Source organism: Ammospiza caudacuta, chromosome 2, assembly GCF_027887145.1.
Source record: "Ammospiza caudacuta isolate bAmmCau1 chromosome 2, bAmmCau1.pri, whole genome shotgun sequence".
NCBI lineage: Eukaryota > Metazoa > Chordata > Aves > Passeriformes > Passerellidae > Ammospiza > Ammospiza caudacuta.
This window is the reverse complement of record NC_080594.1, coordinates 25,756,816-25,783,930: the sequence shown is the minus strand read 5'-3', so window position 1 is coordinate 25,783,930 and position 27,115 is coordinate 25,756,816. Positions and strand designations below refer to the sequence as shown.

Genomic DNA, 27,115 nt, shown 5'->3' with positions numbered 1-27,115 from the left:
AGGGCTAGGAATCTGAGGTCCCAGTGAGCTGAAATTTTCAAGCTGTCACTTAATGGCACCAGCAAAGAACTTACATTGTCTTGTGACAGTTTATGTAGCTAAGATTGTTTTAAGGTCCCTAGTATTTAATTTAGTAGTAGCCGCTTTACAGTTAAATACTTATTGTCTCAGCTTCAGTAATAGTCAGAAGTACTTTACAAAGTAAATAGGACAGATGGAAAAGCTTCCTGCATTGTGCTATTAACACTAGCAGTTTTTTAAGGAAGAAAGGGAGGCTTGTGAGCGATATGAAAGAAAGGTGATGGTAGTGTGGTAGCATTTGACTGCCTGGTCCAACAGCTGTAGATTTCCTGCAGGGTTCATCCTGTGGCATCACTGCATTGACTGCAAGTGTAAGTTGGAAGATAAAGAGAGGGTGTGAGATAGTGCCTCATAGCAGATACCACACTGTACTAGAATAAAAACTAATAGTAAGTAATGATTTGCCTCTGATAAGGATTGGGGTTCCCTGCTTCCATCCAGGGAAGAAAATATTAGCCTCAGGTCTTATATAGTTGATAGATCATATACCCAAATGGGTTTTTCTGGTGGGTTGATGGGAGCTTGGGGGAATCTGTCTGTCAGTAGGAGATGCAGGCTGATCTCTGAGATTGTCTTAATACTATAACATAGTCAGTCTTGTCTAATTCTGTAATTGTAACTCTGTCCTCTGGGGGAGGTGGGAAGTTGACCCACAGAAGTTAGCTTCGATTACTATTAAAAAAATGCTCATGCATTTTTTGCAGCACTTCCATATCCCATTGGTTGCTTTTAGAAAATTGACCAGCTGACACCATGATCATCAGGCATGATCATACTGGGTTCCTTGTTCCTTTCATTGTGGAGATCGCTGTAGGGTTTTAAGAAAGAGGAGGAAATTGAGTAGTTGAGTTCCAGCATTGTCTTCTTTATTTTGCTTAACTCTGATTGACATTGACCTAAGAGAAGGAGCCATGGCCTCTGTCACTTGGATTGATGGGCTTAAATCAATCTGCTGGCTCTTGTATTGAAGTGAATAAAGTGGAATGGAGCTGCTGTTTTCCATCTGAACTGTGTCTTCTTAATTCCCTATTTTCTTGCATGGGAATTTTCTAGTGCAATATTTGTATTGTTTCCCTTTGATTAACTTTCTACAACACTCAGCTGTTTTAAAATAGGAAGAAAGAGCTGGAAGATGCTGTCGTCATTAAAAATACTCCCAGAATAATTTCTTCTGCAAACAAGGCAATGGTTCTATTTACTAAACCAGATTAAGAAAAAGAGTCTTCTTAGTGAAGACTTTCTTGGCTACAGAACTTTCAAACATGGAATGAAGCCAGGCACTGGGGGATGGGATGGTGAGAAGACACAAAATTAAGGACCATTTGATGTGTCTAAGGGCTGTGTTAGGTACACTCTTAATGATTGGTTGTTTGGAGCTGGGGTGGACTCATTATCACATCTGTGCCAGGCTGAGCGTAAAACACGGGAAGTTGTTACAGATCCTTATGATCTGTTTGAAGAATGATGCTGACTTCTGGTCTTGTGTTCTAATGATTTTTTTTTATCCAGGCTGTATGAATGTTTGACTTGCAAAGTGTTTACAAAGGCAATTTCTTTTCTCCTCTGTGAAAAATACTGTTACAAATAATATTTTTGGTTTTCAGCAGATCCTTTATGGGCTGCTTTTCCTTGTCTTTTCTCTGTTTTGTAGCTTGGTCTGACTCTTCAGCAAGGTTCTTTCTTACACCGAAGTCAGCAAAATCAGCAATTTAATCAGTTGCTAGTTTAGCAACTTTATCTAAACAGTGGTTTGTCATGTTCTGTTTAGCTGAAGTTTGCATTGATTGAATTAGGGAGTAAGGCTAAACACTTGAGTGGGATGTTTTGGCAAACCTTTTTAAAGCAGGAGGGGATAAAATACTAATAGTGAAAGGAAAAAAGCTACTTGAGAGTGCAGTGTCTTTTTCAAGTAAATAATAGCATCACTTAGGTTGGAAAAGATCAGGGAGTGCAACCATTAGCCCTGCACTGCCAGATCCACCACTCAAAGATATCCTCAATGTGACCCCTAGAGATCTTTTTAATATGTTCAGAAGTGGTGACTCAACCAGTTCCCTAGGCAGATTGTTCAGTGCTTGACAACCCCTTCAGATTTTTTTTTTTCCCCTGATACCTAATTTAAATGTCCGCTGCTGCAACTTTAGGCTGTTTCTGCTTGTCCTGCCACTTGCTGCCTGGGAGAAGAGACTGACCCCCACCTTACTACGAATCCATTCCAGGTGGTGTAGAGAGTGACAGGGTCCCCACTGAGCTGCTGCTTCTCCAGACACTTCACCAGCTTTGTCCTTCTCTGGACTTGCTCTGGCATCTCAGTGTCTGTCTTGCAGTCAGGGGGCCAAAACTGAACAGAGAGATCAAGGTATGGCCTCACCAGTCCTGAGAACAGAGGAGGGAGTGATCTCTTCCCTCATCTGACTGGCCACACTTGCTGATCCAGGCCAGGATGTCATTCCCCTTCTTGGGCATGTGGGCACACACTGGCTCATGTTCAGCCAATGCTGACCAGCACTCCCAGGTTCTTTTCTGCCACACAGCTTTCCAGCCATTCTTCCCCCAGCCTGTAGTGCTTATTGAGTTGTTGTGACCCAGACAGAGGAGTTCAACTTGGCCTTGATGAACCTCCTCCAGTTGACTTTGGCACATTGATCCAGCCTGTCCAGATTGTTCTGCAGAGCCTTCCAGCAGATGAACACTCCCACTCAGCTTGGTGTTACCTGCAGAGTAAGAATCGACAAATCCCCTTGTCCAGACCATATATTTTCTTTAAAAATATTAATCCGGATTGAGCCCTGGGAACCCCACTACTGACTGGCTGCCAGTTGGATGTAACTCCGTTTTCCACCTGTGTTTGGGCTCAGCCAGCCAGCTTTTTCTCCAGTGGAGGGCACACCTGTCGAAACCACGTGCAGACAGTTTGTCCCGGAGAATGCTGTAGGTAATGCTATCTAAGGCTTTATGAGGGATTTGGTACTCAGCATACACAGCCTTTCCTTCATCCTCTGTGCAGGGCACCCTGTCATACAAGGAGATCAGGTTGGTCAAGCCAGACCTGCCTTTCATAAACCCATGCTGCTAGGCCTGATCCCTCACTTGTACCATATGTGTCTTGTCATGGCACTCAAGAATATGAGCCAGTTGCCGTTAATGACACACGACTAAACCCAGTAGGCGAGTTTTCCTCTATTTTTGGAATTTTAGGGGAAAAACTCTTACTGAATTACTGCAAAAACTTAGAGATGTCTCTAGAAGTTGAGTGTGACTATCTGGACAAACTTGTAGCAATCCTTCAAGTAAAGTCAAGGGAATTGGTGCTGAGAAGTGGCAGTGCTACTTCCCAAAGAGAAGCACCTTTCCCTTGAAAGGTTGGAATTGCAACAGCTGCAGCCTGTGAAGTATTTTCCTCCAGAATAGAGCAGGATAGCGTGTAGGATATACTTAAGGTTGATAAATTCTAACTGGTTCATTGCATGACTTTGTTACTGGTAGGTACTGTTATAAAACCACTTCTCTAACTCTACAGTTAAATTCCGGTGCAAGGTATGAGTGGCGAAGAATAAGGAAGTAGTGCCTTGTTGTACTCAAGTAAAGTAATCATGACACTGTTAGGGGAGAAGTGGAATAGTAGGAGGTTGTACCTGTCAAGTAAATTTCCATGATAACTTGTGGCTGGAATGGCTATTTTGGACTTTCACAAGATTAAGCAACAACAGTTCATTCATAGCTACTGATAAGGCTGCTCAGTGTTTAGGATGTGAGCAACACAGGACTTGATATTTTTCTTGAGTCTGTCTTGTCAGATCTGTGTTTGTGATATTTCTCTTGCTAGACTGTGCAATGAAGCGAAAACTCTATTTGAAAAATGGACCTTTTCTTTGAATATTTCTCCATAATTTCACAAGTTCAACAGGGATCCTAACTTTTCTTTCCTCACTTTGTAATGTGTGAAAATAACATTGTTCTGTTGCTTGAGCAATGAAGTTTGGCTTGTGTCAGTAGCTGAAGACTGTGCAGGCATAAGCAGATAGTTTCAGTGCAGCTTTAAATGTCAAACTGGACTTGAGGGTCATTCAGTGATCCTAAAGAAAGGCAGTAGAAATTTGTGGCAACTCATTCCCTGTTCTGTTTCATCAGCATCGACCTGTCTGCCTCCTGCACTGTGCCAATGCTTGTTCAACTGTGTAATTATGGAAACTGATAGCATGTGGCACAAGAAACAGCAAGAGAAGCACAGGCACCTATAAAGGCCAGCTGATTTCTTTGGGCTGCCAGTGGACAGAAGAGTTCTACTATCACATGGCCTCAGAGAGAACCTAGAGTGAACCCATGCTTCTTTGCAGAGAACACACATATGGTAGGTGCAAAGCAGCATTCAGCTCCTGCTGACATTGGGTCTTTGTGTGAGAAACTGAAGTGAAGGGATCACCTGTCAGACTTCTGGTGGTAGAGGATGACTATAATAACAATAACTTCTCTTTGTAGGTTTCCAGATGCTTTAGAGAAAGTTCTTGCATTAGTTCATCTTGTGTTCAGTTTTCTTGTTTTGTTTTTTTTTTTTTACATTTCAGGTTTATTAGTCATGAAACGAATTCTTCTGTTTTTTATCCTGGCTGCTGCTGTTATGTATGGTATCCTGCATGGAAATCTGTGGAGAAATAACTTCTACTGGTATGGTGATGCTTTGTTGATTTGGAGTGCAGATGCCTCATGGCTGTATGAGAGATGTGAGTTCTTGTGTTGCTCCATAAGTGTTGCTAGTAATCATCATAAGTGATTGCTACTCTGTGTGTGTGTGTTTTGTGGTTGAGATCTTCTGGTACTCTGAGGAAATCGCTATGATTGTTTTGTCCTATCACCTGTTCTCCTGTGTCACTTTCAAACCTAGTAATTGATTTTGAGCCTGGTTGTATGGAGACGTCAGGACCTCAGTGGTAGGGAGCCTCTCTGAGGTTCATGCAAATAGGTGCTCAGGTGAGGAATCACATGAAGTGCAGAAATAAGGTGTCCACGTCCCCCTCCACCCCATGCGGGTTTATTGCTAGTTTGTTCCATTAAATGTCTGATAAGTGATGTGGGAGACGCCTTTTCCACATACGGGAATAACTGTAGGTGCAGGGGGCACCCTTTGAAAAGCTGAGATTTGTTAAGGCCCAACAGCAGCCCTTGAGGGCAGTGAGGCTTCACTGTCTCCAGGCTCACAGGACAGGTGGCTTGGGACCTGAAATTTGGGGGATTTACTAGAAGAAGTTTAGTTTCCATTGGTCTTTGCACAGCTGTGACCAGGACTGAACAGACTGTTATGAAGATAAGTTATAATTTTTAAAAGTAGTGGCTAATGTGCTCCCTTTATCTTGTTTATGGTGTACAATTGATACAAATAGCTTTCTGTTGTGGTTTCTATTGACAACAAACCACAGTGTTTTGACATTTCCCTTTTTGCAGGATTAGCTTTTATGGACAGACTTCCTCTGTGAGGGCTTCTCCTTCCTATGTGACTAGTGGAGTTACAATCAGTTACAATCAGTAAGTTCAGCAGTTGAGTATTTTTGTGGTGGGATTGTTGTTTTCTTTTTGTTTTGGATAGGTGGGAGGGATTGAGGCTAAAATCTATAGCCTTTTTTGATAGGCTCCCTGCTCAGTTGTACAGTTGCGTCCAGTGGCTATTGCTGTTATAAACACAGTGGTAAAGTGTTTGTCGAAAATGAATTTGTCCATGTTATGTTTCCAGTGTTTGTTTAATATTTATGGCCACTTTCAATAACTGTCTCTAACAAGCAGTGAATTGTTGTAAGGACATTGGCTTACAATTTTCAAATCTGTGCAATTCTGAATTATACCTGAACAAAGTTAGCAGAACTTGAAGAGCAACTTCAGTGCTTAAAACTTATTAAACCAGAATTGTGTTTCAGTTGTTGTATTCAAGTGTGTGTATAGGCAGCTCTTGTGCTTGTGACTTCTTGGAGTTAGATTTGTGGAACTAATGACCACCTATGCTAAAACTTGAAAGCAGACCTCTCTTTTCTCTGAAGCTGTGCTGCAAAATGCTATCTGTGGGCTGATTCTGGAAAGCACCAAGGTGGCCAGCTGATATTTCACAGGGTGCTTTCTCAGTGTTAGTATTCACATAAGAACTTGAGGTTACCAAAATCAGTTAATGGTCTCTTTGGCTTGTGGCTCTGATGTGGTGATTTCATCCTTCTGTCCTTAATGCAATCCAGTGGCACATGCTGCTCACACTGAACTTTACCTTCCCTTCTGGACTTCATATTTGTGATTAATTGGGCTAAATCTCCAAGTGAGGAATGTGCTTAGGAGTGTGAGTCTTAACCTTATTATGGGTAGAATGACTTATCCCCAAAGAATATAATTTTCCATAAAGTACCCTGTTTCCTTCTCCAAACAAGGCTTTGTCTCCTCCCTGAGGAGTGATGAGGATGCTGTCTGGAATGGTTGCAGGGGTGATAGAGCCCAGGAGTTCTGCTTCTCTGGAGATGAGCCTTGGTTCTCACTTCTGATTATGCCTGCTTCGATACTTGCTGAGCAAGGGAGGTCACAGCTCCCCTTGGAGCAGCAGTGTGAGATAAAAGCCTTTGCTAGTTAAAAGTAATTGTGCTGCAATGAGGAAGTTTCATCTCTATTACACAGGGGGAGGGAGTAATGAAACCTTGGTGTGATCTTAACTCAGCAGTTAGCTTTTACTAATTTGATTTGTCCAACTTCTCTTACCTTGTTTCTGCTACCCATTCCTGGTCTTGCTATTTATTTGGAATTGTTTTATTGCAGGCTGCCACCTACAGCTGTAGAGAGGAGGAATGCATTGGACACTTGTCTTCTGAAACCAGCATTTGAATCTTTACTGGGGTGAGTCTTTGAGAATTGAGATGGGGAAGGACTGGCTGTGCTGATTGAGGTAAAACTGGGCTATTTACACATTTTGGAACAAACACTGAGTAGTGCCCTGAGAAAGCTTGGAAAGTTTAGACCAAGAACTGGCTGAAGGAGTCTTAAACCTCTGTGCAAAGACACTGTGGCCTTTTTTTCCCCCTGGTGCTTTTTTATATAAGCAAATGTTGCTATAATTTTATTACTGTTGTGGGTTTAAAGCACATAGAAGCCTGTAATCTTTGTGCCACTCAAAGCAGACTTGCAGCCTTTGAGTTTTAGTTAGCTCCTGGTCTGGTGAGGTGATCCTAATTCCCTTGCGCATGGATTGTGCCCAGGCTGTCTGGGTATTGGGTGCAGCAGGGTAGCTCTAGTGTTCAGCAGATGGGCAGGAATGGGCTCAGAGGTACACAGCAAGAAGAATGTGCATGCACAGCTAGGACAGTCTCACACATTTTTGTAACTTCTTTATACAAACAGTATGAGCTGAAGATCTGTTCTGTGCACTTTGGTAATAGCCTGGGGAGGTTGAAAGGATTTCTAACCTTGCAGAATTATTTATTGGAAAGGAACCAGAGCTAGAAAAGCTAGAATTGAGGATCTTTTCTCAGTAGGTAAATTATGTGTTATGTCTAAGCTTAGCAGCTGTTTCTGAACAGCAAAGCAGGTTACTAAATTTAATATGGATATTTAGTGCATCGTGTCTCAAAGCTAGCTGGTCTTGCATAGTTAAGCTGTGATCCATTTCTTGGTGTGTGAGCTGTGGTGTTTTGTTTTGGGTTTTTTTCCCCCTTTTTACTGTCAGTATCTTCTGAATACCTGGAGCTTAAAGAGAAGGTTTTCTTAGCAGCTGTTAATGTTCTTAGTGGACAAACGAGTAATGTGCTGACTGGGGCTTTTTATGATTAAGATTAGGTTTTCTTATGATTGTATATTTCTATGTTAGCATTTTAATCTAAGACCTAATATGGGGGATCATTATAAAGTCAACTAGTACACTGAGTGCCTGCTTAGTTAATTCAAAGGTGAAGCCAAGGGCATGATAGCACGTGACATGTTTGTGTCCGCTGTTCACTCATTGGGGTGGACTTGGCACTAAGGCAGTAGGAATGCCTTCCCTGCTATGAGACCCTTTTCTGTGGTTCCTGTCTTCCAACAAAAGAAGTGACCCATTCTTTTTAGTGTGACACTTACAAGGTATAATTCCATCATGTTCTAGTTTGCAGGAAGAATGTGCTTTTGAGGCAAACCTCCTTGTGGTCCCCAGACACCGTGCTTCTCATCCCAGGGTGGCCCTTGTGTGAATGCACTGGGATCCTTTCAGACATCTGCTTAAGCCAGAAGATGCACCGCAGGAGCACAGCCCATGTGGTGCAGCCGCTAAGGGCTGGGACCTTAGCAGCTGCACCACACCTTCTAGAGTTAGACCAGAATATAAAATACCCAAGGTGCATGTAATGTGGACATGAGAACTCCATACTTTTTTACTGCTTGGATACACCCCTGTTGCCCCAAACAATTTACTAGTGTCAACACAGTCATATAATGTCACTTGTTTGGAATAGGAGTGCAGCTCCAAATCAGGAAATGGTATTTTCAATTTAAAACCCCTTGCTTCACACCCTGTTCTTATTTATTGAAATGCCATATACAATAATAACTCTTAATTTTCCTTTTTACCTGTATTATTTTCAAACTTGAAGTTATTCACTGTCTTTTTGGGTTATGTATTCTCTTAAATATGTGGTCTCATGGTGTAAGCTTTCAATCACACCATTTTAATGAGTCTATATAAAGTGTACAAATAGACAAGTCTTTTTATCTCAATCTTTGCCTATATTTTCTGTTACAAGATCTTATGCTTTTCCATCATCTGTTGGCTTTCCCTGTGTTAGTGGATTTTTTTTCTTTTAAAAATGGGTGATAATACGATAAAAATGGTAATAGTATAAAGAGAGCTTTTCACAAAGCACTTGCATGAATTATTAGCTTATGCAGGTACATCATGCAATTTTGAAACTTCTTCCTTTTTTCCTTCATCAGTGTTGACAAAATATACCCATTCCTGTGCGCTAATGATTTTATCAGAGTGGCAGAGTTCCAAGGGAGCAATAAGTTTGAACTACCTTATGGAATAAAGAGAGCAGGTTTGTATTTCCCATGTACCTTATTTTTAATCAGAAATACCTAAATGGTTTGTAAAGCCACCTGAATCTGTGACCATGATCTTTCCTGTGTACTGATGCCAGTCCTTTTGGGGTGTCTAGTAGTGTCTTAATGGTTTTGTTCAGTCCCTCTGACCTGACACCTTCCTGTTTCTAACAAGTAAAACACTGGGTTGGGGTTGCCCCTCCTAGCAGAGAAGCTCCAAAAAGGTGTGAGTGAGGAAGACTGGACCTTATTCAGCTTCCTTCTGTTTGTATGTGGGCTGGAGTGCTAAAGATAATCAGCTATGCTTTGCTAGGAGTCGGTGTGATGGGCTTCAGTCAGCACACCTAAACTGGTTGGAATCCAGAGTCCTACTGAGGCAGAAATCCTCAGGTTTAGGCAGTTCCATTGGTGAAATTTTCCTTTTACTGTCCTGGTTGTGACTGGAATACAGTTAATTTTCTTCTTAGTAGGTGGTACAGTGCTGTGTTTGAGATTCAGCATGGGAATAATGTTGACAACACGTGGATGTTTTAATTGTTGCTAAGTAGTGCTTACTCTAAGTCAAGGCTGTCTCAGTTTCTCATGCTCTGCCACTGAGCAGGTGCGCAAGAAGCCGAGGGGAGGATTGCCAGGACAATTGACCCCAGCTGAAAAGTGGCTATTCTGTGTCCTGTAACATGTCAATACTTAAACAGGAGGGGCTGGTTGCTGTCTGGGTACTGGCGTCAGTCAGTAGGTGGTGTGCAGTTGTATTCTGCATCAGTTGTTTTTCTTGGGTTTTCCCCTTTCTCTTTCCTTTTCCATACAAATGGTAGCTTTTTCTGATTCTCCTACCTGTCAAGTGGTGAAGACTCAGTGGCTGTGTGGCACTTAATTGCCATCTGGGGCTAAACCATGACACTGAGCTGGCTGCTCCTCCCATGGAAAGGGCCACAGGTGGGAATTGATGACACTGCCTGGTTGCTGGACCTGTGGAAATATTTGCTGGCACGTTCCCACTGCCTGTGTTGGTCAGGCCGGAGTAAATAGGGCTGACACCCGAAGAGCCTTAGCCACCCTTTTTGAAGGGGCTGTAAAGTCTCAAATTTCAGAGTTTTTAACACTAACAGTGCACCTTCCTAATCTGGGCTTTAGACTTTTGATTTGCCCTCCATCAGTGGTAACAGGGATGGTGCATTTTCCTGCACTTTCGGGGTTACAGCGAGGAAAACTACATTTGGGAATGAGTTGCTATCTCTTCTGAGGCAAATTAAGTGTCCAGCAGGAGCCTGCCCACCAGGGGTGGGCTGGGAAGGTGTCTCTGTCTAGCTTTAGCACACTGATTGATGTCTTCCCCAAAGATATGAATACTGTTACTGTTCCTGGCTGTATGAATGCTCTTGAGTCAGCTGAAGGTGGGTAGAAGAAAAACCAAAGTGAGTTAGGATGTGTATCTTGGAAATTATTCCAATTCTTATTTACTGTAACTAAGATTTTGTTTTTAAATGCAGGTCTCATGCCATTTTGTATTTTGAGGCAGAAAAAACTCAGAGGGGAGCTGTGATAAACTTCAGGTTCTTTGGCATCATTGGTCGATCTGTGGCACTAAGTTCCAAATGTTCTGACTTTGATGTTTTTATGCACAGTGCACTACTGTGTTTAAAAACATTGTGGTCAGGATGGCATGCTTATTATTGTATTGCAAATACTGAGTGTTTTCATTAATCTTGTTTATATTTTTTTTTTAGAGCAATTTTTTCGTTTAGCCCTTTCAAGATTGCAGAACTGTGGCCTTTCCAGTGAAGAAGACAGGTGAGATTGTTTATTTGCTACTGTTTCTCTTATTTTCATTTTTAATATTTAGTACTTACCTGAAAAGGAGTGGCTGTGGGTTTATCCTGAAATTGCTCAAAGTAGTCAAGACATGTAGTTAGAGTAGACTTACAGGGTCCAAGCAGTGTGTAGCTGATTCCACGGTATCAGTAGGCTTGGTTTTACACTTCAGTAGTACCAGCCTGCAAGAAAAAAATACCCTTTGAGAGAGCTTTAACTTAGAAGTTTGTTTTTATAAATGCTTTAGAAATTCACCAGCTGAATGCAGTCCCATCTTCCTATAGTATCTTTTCATACTTGATTCATTGTGCTCTCCTCTTGCAAATTCAGGGTAAGATGGAGAATGTTTGAGATACGCAGGTGCAAACCAGTGTCTGCTTCTAAGCAGAACAAATCTTGGGCATATCCCTGTGCCTCTGATCTGCTGGCTGCTGTGTGCCCTTGTTCCTACATATGCTCAATTTCCTTTTCCTTGTGGATGAGGGAGACCTAGGAAGACAGGAAAGGCTGTCTGTCCTTTTGGAAGTAACAGGAGTGTGGTATGGAAGGGAACATACCTGAGAACTTGTTTCTCGTGGATTAGATAGATTAAATTAGATTAAATCTTTAATTAGATTCAATCTCTTGTTGGAAGCCATGTCTGCCATGTTTTATTTTGTTTTGGAGGTTCTTTGTGTTTGTGTGTCTTGTTTTTTGCTTGGCTTTTGTTGAGATTTTTTGCAGGCAGGGTTGGCAAGTAGACTAAAGTCCTGTGTTTACAAAGTGATGCAAATGACTCCTTGGATTTGCAGTCTAGCAAATGGGCTGACAGCCTGCCAGATGTGATGTTAATATACACATTTCTTAATAGAGTTGAACACAAATAACGCTGAGCTTGGCTGTACTTTTGTTTTTTTAATTACAGTTATCATAAAAGATTGCTGGTTGAAGCCAAATGTCAGGATCACAGTTTAATTAAACTTGGGTGGAATATGTTCAAACCTAAGGCTTTGTTTTAATACAGAGGGTTTTTTTTTTTTTCCCCTACTGTACTCCTGCCTTTCTCTGTGTTTAGTCTGTTTCTAGGATGTTCAAGTTTACTCTTAAGAAAAGGAAGGAAAAAAGTAAAACTGTATTTTCTATCAGGAGTGTAATAACAGGGTAAATTTATACAGAACTGGCTCATAGAAGCTGCTATTTTATGTGGAGTTTGAAGGACAGTGCCAAATGTTATATTAGAAAGAAGTTCAGGACCTTAATCGTTTGTGCTCTAAAGCAGAGATGCTTGTACCTTTTTAAGTGGAAATACTTAGCCTGTAGATGAAAAATAGGTATTCATCCTTTAAATGTAGGTTCTCTGAGATGTAGATATGGTTAGTAGTTCTGGGAAGTATGCTTTTTTTAATAAAAAGTAACATACTTCAGTGGTACTGAAGCAAATTGAGACCTATTACAATTTAACAGGCATTAATATTAACAAATCAAGCAGACAATGACTTAATACAATATATTCTTTCTAGATCCATCAGGTTTTGTGTACAGCACTCTTAAGGCACGAATCACTGTAGTCAGGAAGAATCTTTATACATATATTTCACTGAGATATAGTGGCTTTTAAAAGTGAATCTCTTTAGGAGTTAATCCTAACAATGTTCTTCAGTAATACAGAATTATTAGGCAACTCTGTAATACTGTTGTCCAATTCAGCCTTCTTGGCAGAACACAAACCAGATTTCCCTATAAATGTGTTTTAAGGCAGGCAAATATTGGCCTAGATAAGCATGAAGTCTCTGGTGCTTATATAGCTGTATTTGTGTACAATTTAGGTAAATCCGTACACAGTGAGCTACAGAGGTGTTTTTACCCCCAAACTAAGATCAAATTCTCACTTTGTAAAGGTGTGGCTCTCCCAAAGAGTTTGGAAATGAACAGTATCACTGACTTCAGTTTGACTGTGAGTTCAGTTCCTTGCTGAGTGCTCTAAGGTCTCTGAGCTCAACAGTTCTAACAAATGCATTTACACAATCCTGAGTCAACAAAATGTGACCTTTGCATCCTCTTTTTATCAAATAACCTCGAAGGAAATAATTTGCATTCCTCAAGTGACTACAGGGGTGTGTTGAAGGAGTGGAGTCTGAGATCTTCTTTTCTTCTTCCACTGAAACAGGATTTCAGCGGAATGTGGAGGATGCAAACCTTCTGACCTTTAGAGGATACATTTCCAATTAGCAATGTTTTTTCTTCTATAGACTAGGAAAATGGTTCTTTTAGCATTTCACCATATAAAGGAAATACATAAGCCAAGGCCTAGCCTTGAGATTGAGGCTTTTGTGCACCACCTGAATGGGGCAGTGGTTTGAGTGCCTTAGTACCTGCAGACACTGGAGATCAGTTACCATGGTGTTTACATTGGCATCTGTTTATATTTTTAGTAGATTTCTAACATATAAAGGCAATCCTTTTGTCACTCAGACCTTTCCTACAGCTGTTGGTGCAGCCAAGGTCTTAATATTTTTCACTGTCACAAATACTGTGCTACTGAACATCCAGATATTGCAATCTGTTATATTTTACTTGTAGCACAGCTGATGTCGTTTAAGGATATCTAAACTAATTTCTCTTCTTGTCAATATATTGACTTGGAGAAAGGTTGAGTGTTTGGGGTAGTTCAATTTGAAAACAGGAAAAAAAATTTTATGAAGTGAGGTTGTTAAAATATCTGTGAGTAACAGCCTGCTGAAAATTCATGTGTTGACCTGTGATCTGCTGTAAGTAAAAATCAGTTTATTTAACTTAAGAACCTTTAAATGTAGTTCAGCCTTGCTATGTATTTTTTATCTCTGTGTCATGTGTTCATTTTCTATGAAACTATGCTCTGGTTTTTAACATAAACAGTTTCCCTCCCTGCTTATTGTTGTTAGTGGGCTCAGTACTACTGTTTGTTTAAATTTGTTTGACTCTTCTCGTGTACACTTGTTTAGAAATATTTGATCTGCTTGTTGACTGTACCCATTTCAAAAGTTCAAATACTAATTTTAGATTTTTATTGGATAATTGTTGGCAGCTGATAACTTTTTGAGTATGCATTTTATGAAGGGCACTGTAATTCAAAAACTTAATCAAGCTTCAAATTTCACTCTGTTTTCTGTCCAATTAGTACTAGTCAACTTTTAGTCATAAACAAAATCTAGTCTGCATTCAGCAATAAGAAAAAAACTTGAATTTGACTTGAGAACAGCTACACAACTTCTGTAGCTGAGCAAACCTCAGTTGCTCAGCTCTGAAGGCACATTTTATTTTGCCCTCCCTGTCCTGAGTGTGTCCTGCTGCATCATGACTACAGAAACGAGAAACCAAAGACCTCTTAATTGTATACCAGAGTGGAAGGCATTATTTCAATTGCTAGAGATTAACTTGCTGAACAAATATCTTAAATTACCTCTTCCAAAAGTTGAAAGGTATGTAATAAGGAATTACTTTAAGTTAGTCTGCAAGGAACAGAAAAAGCAGTGCCTCCTCAAAGTAAATGCCAGGACATGATACAACCATGTGCTAATCTTGTGCTTTTTGCCCCTCTGCCTCACTCCACCCTCATCACTTACTGATGACATTTTTTCATCCGATTTTCCCTTTTCCTTCCTTACATTGAGCTCTAAGCTATAGCTGTAAGCCACAAGGTGTAATTCAGGAAAAGGGCAACTTCTGCATTCTTACTCTTGCTGTAAATTGTAAGAGGCATATGTTCATCAGCCTGCTTTCTTAAGATACTTTCAGACTAGATAGAAAAAAAAAAATGGAAAATGGGCAAAAAGAGTAGAGAGGGAAGGGATTTAGGGGGAGTAGAGGGAGTGAGTGTACTGCGGACAGGATGGAATAACAGGTTTTCATCCCTCTGATCTTCAAGATACCAGGTCACATGAGTTATGGTATTAACTGGAAGTCTTTTAATGAATGCTTGCCTTCTACTAAGCTGTTCAGGAAACAGTTGAGAAAGGTATGCTAGCTTTTTTTCATGTAACCCAACCCTGAAAGCTGCATTTAGAGCACTGGTTTTATATGTGTGTGTGTATGTATGCGTGTGTGTATATTTAAAGGCAGCTTATTTCTGCAGAGGTTGTTAATTCTGTAGGAAATTCAGGGAACTGCTTTGTACATTGAGATGTTGCTCAGTCTTGGCTGGAACCAGCTGTTTTGATTGATGTTGAATAATAACTCTGAGCTGAAAAAACAGATTGGACTATTTGAGGAGAAAGAAGTTAATTAGTTTGCATGAAGTGCCATGCTGGGAATTCAATATAAGTTATAGTGGGTTTTGGGACATAGTTTTGGTGTCCTGAACCTAGAGCAAGAAGTGGCATGGTGCCTTTTTCTTACTTGAAGAAAGATCTAAAGGAGTGGGATGTTACTGTGAGGTGACTTATATTTTCTCATTGTTCCTGCTGCAACCAAATTGATTGGCTTTTGCTCTAAACAGAGGCATTTTTACAACAAAAAATTATGTGCTTATTCTGAAAGGAGTTTACAGTTTTACATGTTTGATTTAAACCTTCCCTAAAAAGGCAAAATATATTGAGTAAAAAAAACAGCAAGCCTATTTGTGAGCTCCTCCGCTCCTCCTCCTTTTTTTTTTTTCAGCATGTTTTATTAGCATTGAAACAGGATGGTAAAAGCTAAATATGCACTGAAAAAACCTGTGGTAACTTTGAAAACCTTAAACTTAAACTTTCAAAGAGCTTAAACTTTCATAAGTTTAACATCTCCGCAATACCTATTTTGCATGTTTTTTTATCTCTGAATGTATTGTAAATTTGAAATTTCTCTCTTGATTTGATGAAGTATAAAATCTTACTTTTCAGCATGTAGTATTTTATAGGCCTAGTAATGGTGTCTAATTTGAATCTGGTCATATAAGAATGCAACCTTTCATCAAGGAATCCATCTTGTTACATTATGACAGCATGCACAGTCACTTGTGTAAATGCGTTTTGACTTAGACAGCACCTTTAAAGTAGAGGGAGAAAAATCAACACCATATTCATTTGAAAAGCTGCCATGTGTCACTGGGCTAAGATTTTTCACATGAACAGCTCATAGGCCTGTAAGGTGAACATAAATTTTGCTGCTTTAGTTTGTGTTGGAGGTGTACAGTTGTATAATACTGCAGAAGCACCTTAATATTGAGTTAGCTTTTCCAGACTGGTACAAATTTGAAGGACTGTGGCAGATAATATATCAAATGGCACCCATATCACAAACTGGTTAGGTGTGATCTTAAACAGCAGACCACTAGAAAAAGGAGATGTGTAAAAACAGTTTCACAAGAGAGAAGCCAATTATGGACTTTGTCAGTCCCTGAAATAGTGCCTTTTTTTTTTTTTTAAACAGCCATAGTACATGATAAGGGATTGAATCTGCTTTTTAGGGACCAAGGGCTGTAAAAAATACAGAATCTTACTTAGAAAATAATCCATATAACATGCAGAAGTATCATTAATAATATGAAGCCAAGGAAGTCATGTATATTAAAACTTCTCTTTGTTCCACAGCATTCCCTGTCGACGGTGCATTGTGGTTGGTAATGGAGGAGTACTTCGAAATAAGACATTAGGGGAGAAAATTGACTCGTATGATATCATAATAAGGTAAATGCTATCTCCTTTGCATTTTGTGTACACGGAGCAATGGGTAGTTCTCCAAGGCCAGGTACTCTCTCTGCCCTTCTCTAGTGTGTGTGTGTTGGAGCCAAATTAGAAGACGCTTTCTGCTTGAGTGACACACGATGAGCAATTGTGTGACTGTATTTTAAACCACCTTGGCCACATTCCTGTGTGTGCTTGATTCCTCTGAGTGTACAGGAGGGTGAGTGCACCTGATAATTGCTCCTCTGCTGTTTAATGTGATACGTAAATGCTGGGCTGCTAAACTTTCCTGTACCCACACACAGTGTCTGTCCTGCAGACTAACAACACATGTGGCAGCCGCTGCACAGTAGGAACATGGGTGGGGCAGTCACTGATGTCTCTGTGCCTGTGTCCTCTACAGAATGAATAATGGCCCTGTGATAGGGTATGAAGAGGATGTTGGGAGGAGGACAACTTTTCGCCTTTCTTACCCAGAATCTATCTTCTCAGATCCCATTCACTATGACCCTAATACCACTATTGTTCTCATCGTCTTCAAACCACGGGACTTGAAGTGGCTTTGGGAGATACTTGGTGGTCAGAAAATAGTGAGTTCAATTATTCATATGCCTTGGCTCATCTTGCCACACATTGCTTCTGTAAAATACACATTTTTTTTTTAATTGTAGTCCTCCCAGCTGAGAGGGAGGTACCTGGTGCCATGGTTTAGTTGAGGTGTTAGGGCATGGGTTGGGCTCAATGATCTTTAAGGTCTCTTCTAACCTAGTCATTCTGTGAATTCTGTGAGGAGCTCTGGATCTCCTTGTAGTCATTTTATTTAATATCCCTCTTCCATAAATGCTTTGTCTTCTTTCTAATGCACATATTTGATCAGTTCCTCCCACTGAGCAGTATACCTCTGGAAAATGTATTTTTATCCTCTTCCTAGTGTTGTTTGATATTTTAACATGCATGCTCCAGCCATTTTCCACATTCTTTTATCCTGTGCACTTGCAGGAATTGCAGAATAATGTTAAAAGTGACCTCTCTCAGAAGGTCTTAAGTCCAAAATCTTTTTGAGTCTTCTTCATTAAGGGCCAAGTTCAGAGTCATACTGAGTTCTCAGGGCACTGTCTGAGTAAATCTTGAGTATCTCCAAGGATATTTCTACAAACACCATTCCAGTGCTTCAGCACACTTGCAGGAGAAAATTTCTCCTTCTTTCACTGTGTGCCTCTGAGAAGAGTGTGATCTCATCTTCGTTAACCCCTTCAGATAGTTGAAGATGGGTTGAACAAACCCAGCCTGCTCAGACCCTTTTTGTTTGCTGTGGGCTCTGGCCTCTTGGCTGTTGTAGTGACCCTCTGCTGACACTCTCCTGCACAGCGGGGAGCCCAGCACAGCAGTTGTGGGACTGCAGAAAGGGCACGGTGCAAAGTAATTGAGAATAATAGCAACTTCTGTCTGCCTGTTGCCTATGCTCTTACTAACATGGCCAGCACACAGTATTTATGGCCTCCAGGATATATTGTTGGTACATGTCGTCCATCAGGGACCTTCCTGCAAAGCTGTTTTCCAGCCAGCTGGCTACGGCTGCAGCAGTCCGTTTCCTGTTGCAGGAGGAGGTGTTTTTGAACTTAGGGAGATTAAGCGCTCTTCTTCTTCTTTAACGTCATGCTCTTGGAGTTTACACTGGTTAGAGTTGCTACAAAACTAAATTCAGCTGTTTTCATTTGTTAAAAATGTGTATTTACTTGCCTGTCACAGAGCGTGAAGGGCTTCTGGAAGAAACCAGCTCTGAATATGATCTACAAATCGAGTCAAATCAGGATTCTTGATCCCAGCATCACCAGGAAAGCTGCTTATGAGTGGCTTCATTTCCCAACAAGGTTTCCTAAGAAGGAGGTACGCTTTTTCCTTTTGTCTCTTCTAGTTTTGTGCAACCAAATGTGTATTTAGAGGCAATTATATGTTTATTATAGTAGACTGTAATGTAGAAAACCCTTTAGGTTTGCATTAAAGTAGTTTGCCATTTAGATGGTGGTTTTAGAAGATGGGAGAATGGAACCCAAAAAGAGTGGCTAGCGTTGTGTGCCAAATGTACCTTTTTATGGGTTCTGTAATTGGTATGAAATGAAGCTGCTTTCCTGACAGACAAAATGCCTTTATCAAAGCTGGGGAAGACAGGGAGGTAATGCAGCATGACAGATCCAAAGAGCTTCTAGAAATAATAGGGAGTCTGAATATGAATTTTGGGTGTTTTTTAAAAAAAATCTCAAGGCACATAAAAATACAGACAAAAAACCCCAAACAAACAATGAAACCTCCGCCAAAACACAAAAGACCAAAAATACCCCCCCCCCCCAAACCCCAGCAAACTGGTAATTCTAACTCTCTGCAATTTCATGTTCCTGGGGCTGGGGAGGGACTAGGGAACAATGAAGATATTCCAACCCTATGCTAATAATGAATGTCTGGCAGCACGGTTGTACTTACTGATTTGATGCCAAGCATTGTAATGAGCTAACCAGCAATTTGGACATAAAAATATGTTTTAATTGTCAGGTCTTGATGGAAAAATGTTTTTGATGAAAGGTAAAGCTTCAAGCTGGGAACCTCCCTTGTACAGTCAGGATCAACCATGTGCTGTTTTGCACAGAGACAGTTTACCTGGGGTCACATCCCCACTTCAACACCACCCAAGTGATACGTGTGGAAATGTTAACAGGCTGTCACTGTGGAGTATCTGCCACAAATTTTTTTCTGGTTTACTCTTTCTAATATTGAGCGGATGGCAGGGGGGTATGTTCTGTACCTCTTTCTAAAATTTCTTTCTGTTTTCTGAGCCTAATAGTGGTTTTTTTTCTCCCTTACTAACTCTCAGACTGGAATAGCCATTTTGGTATGTGCTTGCTTGGGCCCCTGGCATTTCAGGTTTTCAGCCAAGGGTGGCAAGAAAGCAGCATAGTAATTGGATGCCTGACTAATCTAAATGGCCACAGAACGCACATGGCCTCCATGGGTCCAGAAGTCCCTCCTGACTCTTCTGGGGCTCCCCTCTCAGTGGAAGTGGACACTAAAAGTCAGTGAGTCAGAGAGATGTGCATGGTGTCAGCTGATATGTAGGCACAAGCCCCTTGGCTCTTCTCCTGCCTTTGAGTGCCCCTGCACAGAGCTAGAGTCCCCTTCTGCTACCCACATATATATCCTACTTACTGCATGCCAGGGGTTTTGCAGTTCTTCGCCCCTGTACAGCAATGATCAATCTCAAGCATGCTCTTCCTCCCTTTCCTCTCATCTCAGAGGTGGGCTGTGACTGGGAAGATAACAGGAGCCTGTGCATCTGCAGTGGCACTGGCACAGCTTGGTTAAGCTGCAGGTCACACCACAGGCTCCATGGGCAGGAAGGTCTCACACCGGGGCCCTCTGTCCCATTGCTTGTCCCTGGGCAGGGCTGGTGCTGCCTTCACTGTCCTGTGCTTCAGCCCCCTCTGCCTGCAGGACATGCCAGCGACCACTGTTGCTTTCCCTGCTGTCCCTACCTTTTCCATTAAACCAGTCTCATGTTCCCAGTGAGCACATTAGTGCATAGCCAATAAGCATTTCTGATTGTTGGTAGAGCTGGGAATAAAATCAGATGTGTTGCCCCAGCACCACTGAACTCTAAACTCAGAAAGTATAGTGGAGTCATTCCAGGGCTGTGCCTATTCCCATTAAGTAGGCTGAAAATATTTAATTACGGGCAGAGGATATCTGGATATAGTATGATAGTACATTTTAAAAGTAGTTGCTTTTAAATGATATTTTTTGAAGTGAATTTTATGATAGCTACAGGTGAACAGAGGTAGTTGCAACCTGTGGTACTCCTGATATTTCCAAATAGCACTAATCGTGACATGTAGCATTCCTGCCATAGTTTTGGGATCCTGTTTAGTATGGATGTTGCAACAGAGTCACCACTGAGTTTATGATGTTGGGCCCCTAGGGCAGAAAGATATTTTGCTAACTGGCAGGAGCCCTGGGCATAGTGTACATTTTAAGCAGATACTATATCTGGAATGTTCCAAGCGTTGCATAAAGGTACCAAAATTTTTTCCATAAAAGGTGATAGTTCCTTTCTGTGACTTCAGTTAGACTTCAAAGAGTTGAGAATAGTAACTCCTTCCTGGGGATTTTTTGTGTTGTCATACGAAGTGTTGTCACAAAGAAAAACATTGAGTGCATCTGCCTTTTCTGTGCACAGAGTTGTCTAGTATTGGTTTGTCTGCATCTTTTTCAGAGACAAACTGAGCCTTGGGGTCAGAGTTCAAAAAAAAGCCCATGATTTTGTGCTCAGTTTGAGGTTTGACTGCAGCTACTAAGGAGCACATGATAGCTGTTTTGGTCTCAGAGAAAAAATTTTTCTGTAGCTAAGAAGGGTATTGGTGCCTGAAAGTTTTGTTCATTTCTGGGGACACCTTTTCACCTTAGCTTCATCATGGTCAAATGAATGAGTTCATCTCTCTCTAAAAAAGCATGCCTCATTTACTTCCCCAGATCGTATTAGCCTCTCCTGGTACTAAGGAAGTCATGTATCTGAACGCAAGATAGGGCAGATGGTTGCATTGAGTTCTGCTGTGCTTTTGTGAGAAATGCTACCTTTTGGTTAGGTGCTCTTAATTTTGCACAGTTAAAACCCGTTCATGACATGCTGTTCATTTTACATTGCATTTGCTTCCGAACTTACTGTAGGGAGAAATAATTTTGTTTCTTCTAATGGGAATAGCATGGGAAGGTCTGAAGCAAAGTTCTTCTGGAATTTCCCTGCTTTGAAGAAATGCAAATTCAGTCAAATTTGTGTAGTCATAGCCTTCATGCTTTTTTAGTTTGTTGCTATGAAAATTTTGTCATATCATATTCTGTTCATCTGGGTCTCCATCATGTGGCGACTTCTGAACACATCTCATAATTGAGTCAAATTTGAGGGGGTTGTAAATTGTTTTCCAGTGTAGTGAAGCCTGCCCAGTTTTACGAAAGTAGCTGAGCAGAGCAATGGGGAGACTTTCTGATCCCTCTGTGGAGGGAAGGACTACACTGTGGGCTCAGCCCTCACTAGAAACCAAGGAATTCCAGGGAAGCCTGTGGGGCTGACATCACAGACACCCCTGTGCATGGGAAGCCTGAGGGGGCAGTACCTTATTTCTTTAGCAATAGGAGTGGATCAACCTGTAAAAACCAAACATCTGTAGAAGACCCAGGCTGCCTGATTGCCCTTGTCTCTGTTCTTAAGTTTGCTGTTCCCATTAGGCTGCCAGGTACATATTTGTGTGTTCTCTTTGTATTTTGTTGCAGAAACCCAAGCATCCAACAACAGGGCTAATTGCCATTACACTGGCATTTCACATATGCCATGAAGTCCATCTGGCAGGCTTCAAGTATGACTTCACTGACAGAAATAGCTCTTTGCACTACTATGGCAATGAAACCATGTCTCAGATGATGCAGGTAACTAACACTTGTTTGTGCTGAGAGAAATAGAGCTGGTAATTGGGGAAGGCAATTCAATATAGATAGAAGTGTGGACTGCAGGTCAGAAGGGCCTCCCACCTTCTCCTGGTTCAGCTGCTTGTGGGTTAACATTGCTTGCATCTCTTCCTGTTTGCTGTTGTTTCTGAAAAATGTAGATATTGATCGTTGTGTCCCTTGTGCTGTACCATATTCTGCAGTGTCTACATGAGATGTCCATTTGTGTGTTGTGTTCAGCTTTGCTGGTGTTTTCCTTAGGCTGCACAGCTCTTGTCCTAGAGACATCTTTGTTAGCACTGTCAGCACATAAGCAATGTTGTTTCTTTTGGTGTTGTCTTTTTCCTTGGCACCTACTTGTACTGTATGTCATAGCTATCAGACTCCTTAAAAGGCAGAAAGAAGAGCAAAGGGGAATGGAAGGAGTTAAGACCTATGAACTTGTATAGGTCTTGCATAGGAAAAGAACTGAATTTTGGAAATTCAAAGTAGAAAAGAAAAGCGGCTCTTGGAGGAGGCTAGGAAGAGAAGGAACTGCTTCCAGGAGGGGGAAGCCTCAACTCAGCAGGAGCCTGGAAAGTATCAGGAATGCCTTCTCCTCCTTCCTGCTTTGCTAAGGCCATGCCTCTGTTTTCTTTTATGTCTCTGCTCTTGTATTCATTTGTCTTAATCTCTGTATTTCAAGCCAACCCTGTCTTAGCCCTTCACTGCAGTGTGAAGTTTTCTTTGGTCATTTGCCCAGAGCATATGGGTGCCATTTTCTTCCTCTTCCATTTGCTGAAGAGGAAGGGTAGAGACAATGCCCATAGGAGCCTTTCATGTTTTTCTCAGAACTCCTAGATGCCTGCTATTCTGCGATAATTTTCCTCTGACACTGAACTTGTCCTCCTTTGGAGGGTCTTCTTTGCAGGTGCTTTTCTTCAACATATACTAAGTTTGAGTAAGGCTGATCATTAGTTGAATAGACATCCATAAGTTTCCTGAAGTCTCAAAACTTCAAAAAACAAACTATTAAACAAAAATGTTCCTTTTAGTTCTTTAGTGGCAATAAATTGCAAATACCATACTATATCCGTATAATCTTTTATGCAGTATACATATTATATTCGTTTTTATTTACAGGATTCAGTGTCTTCAAGTAAATTTACTTTCCTTGTGCTGCCCTCCACTAACCTTAGCAGTCTCCTTGAGAACCTGGATACAGCACAGAAGATGGGTTGCTTTGGGCTTGCTGAACCTAATTGGCAGGATGCATCTGAACTAGAAGTGCCTGATGTGCTTTTTCAAGAACCTGCACTGAGCTTTGACGATTACTCATTTTCTTACTGCTTGTGCTGTAAATGTTCTTACAGAGCCGTTGTTCTGAATAAGCAGGGCAAGGATTTGGAAGAGTTAGTAATGGAAGGATTTCTGTGAGCCCACATTTCACCTGTTCTTATCACCAAAGGGTTATCCTTTTCAGTTGTGTCCTTACGGAAATATCTAATCTAGTTTTGAGCATCTTGTTTTCTTGGGAAACTGTGCTAAGCCTTTGCTAAGAAGTCTTTCCCCAGACCTTTTCTGTTCTTAGCATCTTCCAAGTATCCCAGGTAATAGAAAGGAACGGCCAAGTGGTGCTGCTGGTTATAATTTGATTTCTAATTCATTTTATTATTCCCTCATATCTCTTTAGAATGAATACCACAACATCACTGCCGAGCAGAAATTTTTGAAGAAGCTTATAGACAAGAACTTTGTGATCAATTTGACGTGAAAGCTGAATGGAAAATACAAAGAACAATCACTATTTTCAAGATTTGAAAAATGTTTATTTTTTGTATGACATTGTTATTTTTTAAGTGCAACATAACTGGTTACTGTTTAAAGGAGCCCAGAAACCTCATCAAGGCAAAAGCTTTTAACTGAGGGTAATGGACTGTTGCAAACAAAGTTAACTGAATTTCTGTGAAGCTGTTTAATAGTGGGGAAACCGTGAAACTTTCAACTAAAAGTATCAGGGATATATAAAAATGTGATGTACATCACTTTCCAAATGATTAATTCTCTGGAATACTTTTGTTTCTGATGTTGTCCTCCAAGAGTTCCACTGTCAAGAGACTGAGATGACCAGTGTTCATTCAGTAGGTGGACATAAAGTCATGACTATCTTGTCTTCTTGTATGAAAATAGCTTTAAAACTATGCATCTGAATCATTACTGTGTGTTTTGGAGAAGGGGGAACATACAGACTGTACAGGTTTTGTTCTGCCATACTCCTGAGGAGAGGATGTCCACCTTCAGCCGAGCACCCACAGCTTCTGCACTGACCATCAACTCTCGGCTTCTGTCTGCCTCTGCCGAAGGTGAAGACCCTTTGTCTGATTTGTGGAGATGTTGGTGTTGACAATGTTGTACACATTTTATAGAATAATAATACTCCCTGTGCTGTGCATCCAGTAAATTTTACAGTTGCTGACTTGACTTAAAAAAGAGGGAATATGAAGACTGAAGAGCTGTCCGAACTACCTGTGTCAGCCCCCATAGCACAGTAGAAACAAAAGATTGGACAAACATGTTCATGCCTGAGTTTAGAGTCAATGTTTGTTGGAGTCCTAGTTCTCCAGGACAGCATCTCATGCATTTTTTTTGTTTGTTTCCTCAAAAACAGGTGGATTTTTCCAAATGAGGACAACCTCCTTCCTCAGATGTTGTAATACATCAATACAAACAAGGAATACTCCCATTTTTGGCATTAGAGTGTGGTAGGGAATATCCAGGATGTACTTTGGCTGAATTATCATTTGGCATCTGTTTACCTCTTCTGTGTTGACATTTAAGTTTGAAGTGTGTGGATGAACTAAGTCATTTAGCAGTGGGAACTTGCTCAAGATTTTAGTTGAAACATTTAATGGGAAGTTTATATTTCCTGTATTGGTTTGTCTCTGACAAGCCTGTGAATAAATGAAATCTGCTTGGGAACACGCTTGACAGCTGTCAAAGAACAACCATGTGCAGTTCCAGTTCTCTCACAGGACATCTATGTAAAATTTTTATTTTAATTATGGCAGAATTTTTGGATGATTTTGTGGTTATCTTTATTAATCAAACCTGAAGAAAAGGCAAATAAGTCCACTTAAAAAAGTTTTTGAAATTGGTAGGAATACCATGGTTGCTTTTCTATAAAATTATATAGAGAGGACATTTAGGAGTAATGCATACAATCACAATATGAACATAAACTAGGGTATTTGTTATTTTCAGAAAGTGAGGATTGCAAGACTGCTAAACACAATTTGTTTTGCTGCAGCTATGTAGAGGAATTGCCATTTGGGAATTAAGGGGAAGGCAGTGTGGTTTGGAGAGGTGCCACAGCTGAAGGGAAGGAGGGGCTTGTGTTTTCACCCAGTGATTCCTGAGCTTTGGTCTGTTTCAAGCAAGCTGGACATACCTGAAATAACTTGAGATGTCAGAAAAATCTGTGGCATGGGCTGGGGAAGGATGCAGGTGTGTCCCAGCAAGGGACAGGGTGTGCCATGGTGTCTTGTCTGCTGCATGTTGCTTGGCTGCAGCTGTACTCCAGCTGTGTGCAGGGTGGCAGGTCGGGGTGTGGAGGAGCAGGGATCATGTCCCCAGGTGACATTGGTGGTAGAAATGGAGGAAATCATAATTTCTTCACCAACTGGCAGAAGGGCTCTTAATTTTTTGAATTTCCTTTACTTTTTCCTGAGACTTTGTAGAGATTTTCGCTTGAAAATCTCAATACAAACAGGTGGGGTTTCACTCAAGAAAATAGTGACATTATTGTCTTTGTGTCTCTAACAGCATTCATCTCTCCTGGTTATTTCAGTTAATTAAAAAGGTTTGTATGTGATTCTGCAGCCCCAAACCTACAGTGATTTAAACTCCGGACAGTAGTAATTCCACTGCAAAAGCTGCTGTGGCAAGGCTTTTTGCAGACATAGCAGTGTTCTCCAAGCTGTTGTTGCAGAGAAGCCCCTGGGAGATCTTAGATAGTGTTGAGAGCCAAGGCCAGCAGAAGTGGGGGGCTGCTCGTTCACCCTCAAAACCTGTGGTTGCTTCCAGAGCTGGGGCCCCCTGCTCTCCCAATGGCTGTTGCCACATTTCAGCTGCATCCATGTAACATCTTGCAGGAAGCTGTCCAGGAGGGTATTTTTCCAGGAGAGCTGTTGAATATGTTCCGGACACTGTGAGGAGAGTTTTTGTGATGGTGCAGACTGCATCCCTCTGCTTCTCCACCCGTCTCCAGTTCCAGGAAGTGGGTAGGGAGCTCTGCTTTTGAAGATGTGGTTATTTTCTCTGCTTTATTTCATCTCCAGAGATAGTCTTCCCACTAATCTAAACTGATTTCTTCTCCAATTTTTCTAGTAGGTTTTCTGCTTTTTTTGGGAGGATGGGATTTGGATTCTAGCTGTAGCAAATCAAATAAAATAATTGGAAAAAAATAGAAGCCTCATGACAAACAAATGGTGTCTCCCAAAATCTTTGTACTTAAAAAAAAAAAAATTCCTTTAGTCTTTTCCACTTTTGCCACATCAGCTTTTTGATCTCCCTAAAATATTTTTTTAAATAATGTGTGGTGTTCTCAATGAATTTAATATGTTCTCGACAAGCATTTATCCATATCAGCTGTTTCTTTTCATATCCTAATAAGCCTTCCCATGGTATGGCTGACTTATTTTTCAAATTAAGCGGCATTTTGAGGGATATTTTTCTACCACTTCTGTGCTCCTGCCAGGGGTGTTGAGTCCACTGCAGTTTTTGTCCCTGGGTGACTGGGTAACATTTTGAATGAAACTGTTCCCTCAGGATCAAGCCAAGAGCTGATGAGCTGATGCTGCTGATAAACTATCAGGCATTTGTGGTGGGTTTTTTTGTTGTTGTTGGGTTTTTTGTTTGTTTGGGTTTTTTGTTTTCTTTCTTTTTTTTTTTTTTTTTTTTTGAAAGCCCTGCTTGCAGGCCAGTAGCTTTTTTCTCTTCTATTATAAGCAGTGAGCCAAATCATGAATTTTTCTCCCCACAAGTTGTAGGATCCTGTGTACACCAGCCCTGTTCCAGCACCTGCTTCACATACAGCATTCCTGCTGCTCTGC

The 27,115-nt window shown here is 41.0% G+C and overlaps 1 protein-coding gene across 3 annotated transcripts in view; it reads left to right on the top strand.

Annotated features, from left to right (window-relative positions):
• Positions 1 to 26,904, top strand: part of ST3GAL6 (ST3 beta-galactoside alpha-2,3-sialyltransferase 6) — a 41,950-nt gene extending 15,046 nt beyond the window's left edge. Inside the window, exons 2-13 of one of the 3 annotated variants that reach the window (XR_009275935.1) lie at positions 4,213 to 4,432; positions 4,647 to 4,746; positions 5,521 to 5,601; positions 6,862 to 6,939; positions 9,004 to 9,107; positions 10,839 to 10,902; positions 16,449 to 16,544; positions 16,945 to 17,131; positions 18,291 to 18,428; positions 21,855 to 22,007; positions 23,698 to 24,367; positions 24,673 to 26,904. Coding sequence is in view for 2 of the 3 variants with exons in the window: in XM_058823535.1 (XP_058679518.1) it covers positions 4,405 to 4,432; positions 4,647 to 4,746; positions 5,521 to 5,601; positions 6,862 to 6,939; positions 9,004 to 9,107; positions 10,839 to 10,902; positions 16,449 to 16,544; positions 16,945 to 17,131; positions 18,291 to 18,428; positions 21,855 to 22,007; positions 23,698 to 23,778 (1,110 nt within the window). In the remaining variant the exon portion in view is untranslated. Of the gene's footprint in view, positions 1 to 4,212; positions 4,433 to 4,646; positions 4,747 to 5,520; positions 5,602 to 6,861; positions 6,940 to 9,003; positions 9,108 to 10,838; positions 10,903 to 16,448; positions 16,545 to 16,944; positions 17,132 to 18,290; positions 18,429 to 21,854; positions 22,008 to 23,697 lie in introns of all 3 variants that reach the window. The other 2 variants (XM_058823535.1, XM_058823548.1) reach the window with 2 other exon arrangements.
• The last annotated feature ends 211 nt before the right edge of the window (positions 26,905 to 27,115 follow it).